This window comes from Anastrepha obliqua, chromosome 5, assembly GCF_027943255.1.
Source record: "Anastrepha obliqua isolate idAnaObli1 chromosome 5, idAnaObli1_1.0, whole genome shotgun sequence".
In the NCBI taxonomy this organism is placed as follows: Eukaryota; Metazoa; Arthropoda; class Insecta; order Diptera; family Tephritidae; genus Anastrepha; species Anastrepha obliqua.
Window position 1 is genome coordinate 36,729,872 of NC_072896.1, and position 5,022 is coordinate 36,734,893.

The 5,022-nt window shown below is 32.1% G+C and overlaps 1 protein-coding gene across 1 annotated transcript; it reads right to left on the reverse strand.

Moving 5' to 3' along the window:
- Nucleotides 1-1,280: 1,280 nt before the first annotated feature.
- On the reverse strand, nucleotides 1,281-1,703 carry LOC129249345 (histone H2A). The gene has a single exon (XM_054889108.1). It carries the CDS (start codon nucleotides 1,685-1,687, stop codon nucleotides 1,313-1,315), a length of 375 nt encoding a protein of 124 aa, XP_054745083.1. The 5' UTR covers nucleotides 1,688-1,703; the 3' UTR covers nucleotides 1,281-1,312.
- Nucleotides 1,704-5,022: the final 3,319 nt, after the last annotated feature.

The following is a 5,022-nucleotide window of genomic DNA, read 5'->3' on the forward strand; positions in this document are numbered from 1 at the left end:
CTACATGCAGAAGACACTCCATCAGCTTGATACGAGCATGGAGAGATGACATGCCGATTTTCAGTGCTTCTTCATTTACGGGCCTGGATTGAACTTCTTCAATTTTATTCATAGTGCTAATGAAAACCATTAACAAAATTATTGCCGCAAATTTATTTTTTTTTTTGTTGCCCTGTGTTATCATTGCCAAAAAAAAGGCAGTGGCGCCTGGTGGCACCTGCAATTGATTAAAACTGAAAGAGACGCTATTAAGGAACACGTTGATACTAGTTTCTGACCGTAGGTAAATGTAGCTCAACTTGCAGATCCAAGAATATGAAGGAATATGATTTTTTTTTTTTGTTTTTGTAAAATTAATTATAAATAGATAATCAAATGCTTCACAGCCTTTGTTCTTCCGGCTAAAATATATAAAAATATCGTACCCTAAATGAAAAATAAAAAATTCGAAGTCGGCTCAAGCAAAAGGAAAAAAAAACACCTTGGGCTTTGAGGTTTTTTCTTAGTCAGTTCAATACTATAAAACAATTATACTTTTCACATATCTATAAAAAAAAAACTGTAAGTCGGAATTTAGTAATTCTTTTTGATTTTATTGTTGGTTCTATTCTGGAATTTAGAAATACCATTAAACATTGCGTAGGTGGTATGTTGGAAATTTGACTTTTTTCCGCAAAATCCCCACTGTGCATCGTTTATACTCGTGTGCTTTTAAGTATAGTCGGCATGCATGTATACACGTTTATGTACGTATGTATATGCGCACATAACCAGTTAATAAGCAGCAAAGCAGCAATTTTGGCGCAATTCGGTAATATGTACAAAAATATAATACACATAATGGGATGCCACGTTCTTTATTAAGAATATTAAATGAATAAGAAAACTAATATATTTTAAAAAATGGTCCTTTTCAGGACCACAATTTGTTAAACGAAAAAGATCAACAATGTTATTGGAATATTTATGCGTATACATATATGTGTAGATATTTTTGTGTTTTCGTTAATGTACGTAGTACACACATACAAACATACATATACATTTCTTTGTCTACTCCACATCATTTATACACGAGCGTTTTTTAGTACAGCCTGTAGGCATGTATACACATGTATGAATGAATATGTATACATAACCAGTTTATATGCCGCAGTTTTGGCGCAAATATACATGCGTCTAAGTGTATGAAAAAATAACACATTTATTAGGAAAATTATTTAAATCTCTTTGTAAATGTATTTTGTCGTCCTGAAAAGGACGGTTTGTTTGCGTCGGTATTTATAATTATAATTCGCCTATATTTTTCACTTTATGCTTTCTTTTCGGTCTTCTTTGGCAAAAGTACAGCTTGAATATTAGGCAAAACACCACCTTGAGCAATAGTTACACCAGACAACAATTTATTCAATTCTTCATCGTTGCGGATGGCCAATTGTAAATGACGTGGGATGATTCTTGTCTTTTTGTTATCACGAGCAGCATTACCAGCCAATTCAAGAACTTCAGCTGCTAAATATTCCATAACTGCAGCTAGATAAACTGGAGCACCGGCACCAACACGCTCAGCATAATTGCCTTTGCGCAACAAACGATGAATACGACCAACTGGAAATTGAAGACCAGCACGATTTGAACGGGACTTTGCCTTTCCCTTAACTTTACCACCTTTACCACGGCCTGACATTTTCACTGCTATAGATTGTTCACTTCACTACACTAAAAAGCAATGTAATGTATTATACTCAATGTATAAGCACACTAATCACTGATACACAAAATGTGCGCTGCTTATATACTTTTTCGCTATGCTGAGCACCAACCCCTGTACTGTGCTGTTGAGCATCGTGCGTATACTACTACTTCGTATTATCTCGCCGAAGAGTTGGTCGGCAAATATACACTTAAGCATGCACACGACAAATGGTAGGTATAATAAGTGACAGTGCGAGTGAAAATAAAATCATAAAATCGTCAAAGTTGTGAAGAAATTAAAATGCCGCCAAAAACTAGTGGAAAAGCAGCGAAGAAAGCCGGTAAGGCTCAAAAGAATATTACTAAAAATGATAAGAAAAAGAAGCGTAAGAGGAAGGAAAGTTATGCCATCTACATCTATAAAGTGTTGAAACAAGTACATCCTGATACCGGTATTTCATCCAAGGCCATGAGCATTATGAATAGTTTTGTGAATGACATCTTTGAGCGCATTGCTGCGGAAGCGTCGCGTTTAGCTCACTATAACAAACGTTCAACCATCACCAGTCGCGAAATTCAAACTGCTGTACGTTTACTCTTGCCCGGTGAATTGGCCAAACATGCCGTCAGTGAAGGTACCAAAGCTGTTACCAAATATACCAGTTCCAAATAATTTTTCCAACTGAACTAATGGTATATAAATATATTAACAAAACAAGGCCCTTTTCAGGGCCATAAAATATAAATTAACAAAGAGGATAAAAAATTGTTGATTAATATCTCTACATATGTACATATGTATGCACATTGAAATTAATTTAAAAATTCCTTAATATTGAAGAATATATTCATATGGTTTCATTAGTCTATTAAATATGATTTTGTTGAACTACTTGGTTTTTATTTTTTTAATGTTTTCTACACACTGTAAGGAATAAATTCACTTTTGATCTTTTTGTTAAGAGATTTTGTAGCCCTGAAAAGGGCTTATTATTAATTTACCATGAAGGTTCCGTTTATAACTCACTTACAAACACCGTAAATTATTTACTTTTTACCTGCTGCTGTAGGTTTTTTGCGGCTGGCTTTTTATTCGATGCAGACTTCTTGGATTTAGCAGCAGTTGCTTTTGCTTTAGCTGCTTTTGGTTTAGCAGTTGCAGATTTGGCTTTAGTTGGTTTCACTTTTAATGCGCCACCCTTTTTTGCATCTTTCGCCTTAGCCTTTTCAGTTTTCTTCTTTTCAGCTGTTTTCTTACTGGCAACAGCTTTTTTTACCTTTTTCTCACCACTTGCCGCCTTTTTGACTTTACTCAACGATTTTTTCTTTGATGCACCACTATCTGCTGCCTTCTTTTTAGCCTTAACCTTCTCTGCTGATTTTACGGCTTTTGATTTCAATTTTCCCTCGCTTGATTTACTGGCTGCAACTGATAGTTTGAATGAACCGGACGCACCTTTTCCTTTGGTTTGAATTAGTTTTCCACTTGTAACAGCCGATTTCAAATAACGTTTAATGAATGGTGCCAATTTTTGGACATCACATTTGTATGTCGCACTAATATATTTCTTAATCGCCAAAAGTGATGAACCGCCACGTTCCTTTAAATTCTTAATTGATGCGTCGACCATTTGTTGTGTTGGTGGATGGGTAGGGGCAACCGACGGCTTTTTGGGTTTAGCTGCCTTAACCTTTTTGGCAACAACTTTCTTTTCAGCAATAGTAGCAGCAGTAGCTACTGGGGAGCTTACATTCACAACAGCAACTGAATCAGACATCTTTATTTATATATTGTAGATTAAAACCTCAATTCAAATTCCACGTATGTATTATACACTTTATACACTTCACTCACTTTATGCACTGTATGCACTACACTAATAGAGCACTGGTAAATTAAGAGAATTTCTGGAATCCAATATGTAGTTTAACTCCCTTCAAAATTTGAGAAGCAGAGCGAAAAGATGATAATCAAATTTTCACGTTCCAGTGCTATTTAGTGCTTCTATATGACAAACTTTAAGATTTATTTAATTCACTAAAATTCATTGAATTTACTAATTCAACAAATTTATATGTAAAACGATAGTATGCATGAGTCACTTTCATATCAATATACTTAAATTGGAATAAAATCAATATTTTTCTTGTAACGAGTGTTTTAGTCGAAACTTTGTACTCAAAATATTAAATTTTCGCTAGTTTTAGTAGATTTTCTTAAAACTCCTTAATATAAATCAATTATAACTATTGAAAATATAAAATATATCAAATTATCAATCATCTAAACAGGTTATTTTATATATTACTTAAAATAATATGTTTGAAAAAATAAAATTAAATATCTCAATGGTATCACCAGAGCAATTCTCAGTGGCGTTAGTTGGATGCATGAAATAATCCAGTATTTTGATGAATATTGAAAACTTTAATTTTGGTTGAAATGAATGATGGTAATGAAATAATTAAATTTGACTAATGTGGATTATGTAAATTTTATTTTAATATATTACTTAATTTTTTGATATTAATTCAAATATTCACTGATCAATAAATATATATATATATTATATATATACATATGTGTGCATACAAAATTTTTTATTTAATTAATTAAATATTATTGTTATTAATAAAAAAATGTAACTTTTTCTTTAAAAATTTGCAATATATGTCAAAGCAAGATACAAAATTCCCATATGTACATACGTGTTTACATACAAGTATACTACTTGTATGCTTGACGAAGGCAAAAGGCAAAGGTAGTAAGAGTATGATTGTATTCCAACGTTAAAGAAATAAATATAAATATAAAAATATAATTTTAACTACAAATATATTTTTAAAAAGTTGTATTTATGTATGTAGCGAAAAAAATTATTTAAAAATTAAATATATCAGGTTAGAGGCCTGGGTGTTAAAATACAGTCATAATCTATTTAACACGATCGCGGACACTAAAAATTTCTGGAAGCTGCAAAAATAGACAGGCAATTATTTTTGAAACTAGTTGCAAAATCCTAAATCTGATTACACATATATTATAAGTGTAGTCAGAACATCGTATTTTAACTGTTATATGAAAGTACTTAATGAATCAAGTGGTCATTACTTTAAAATGTATATTAATTACAAAAACTTAAAGTTACATGAAATTAAATGAACAAAACTTGGCTTTAAAATTTGAATGCTGTAGCATCACGTCATTTTGCATCACTATAAAAATAAATGCTATAGCATTCACGTCCGCGAACGTGTTAATTGTATAATGAGTATGTACATATGTATGTACTCGTGCTCATGCAATATAGAATCACAACAGAATTG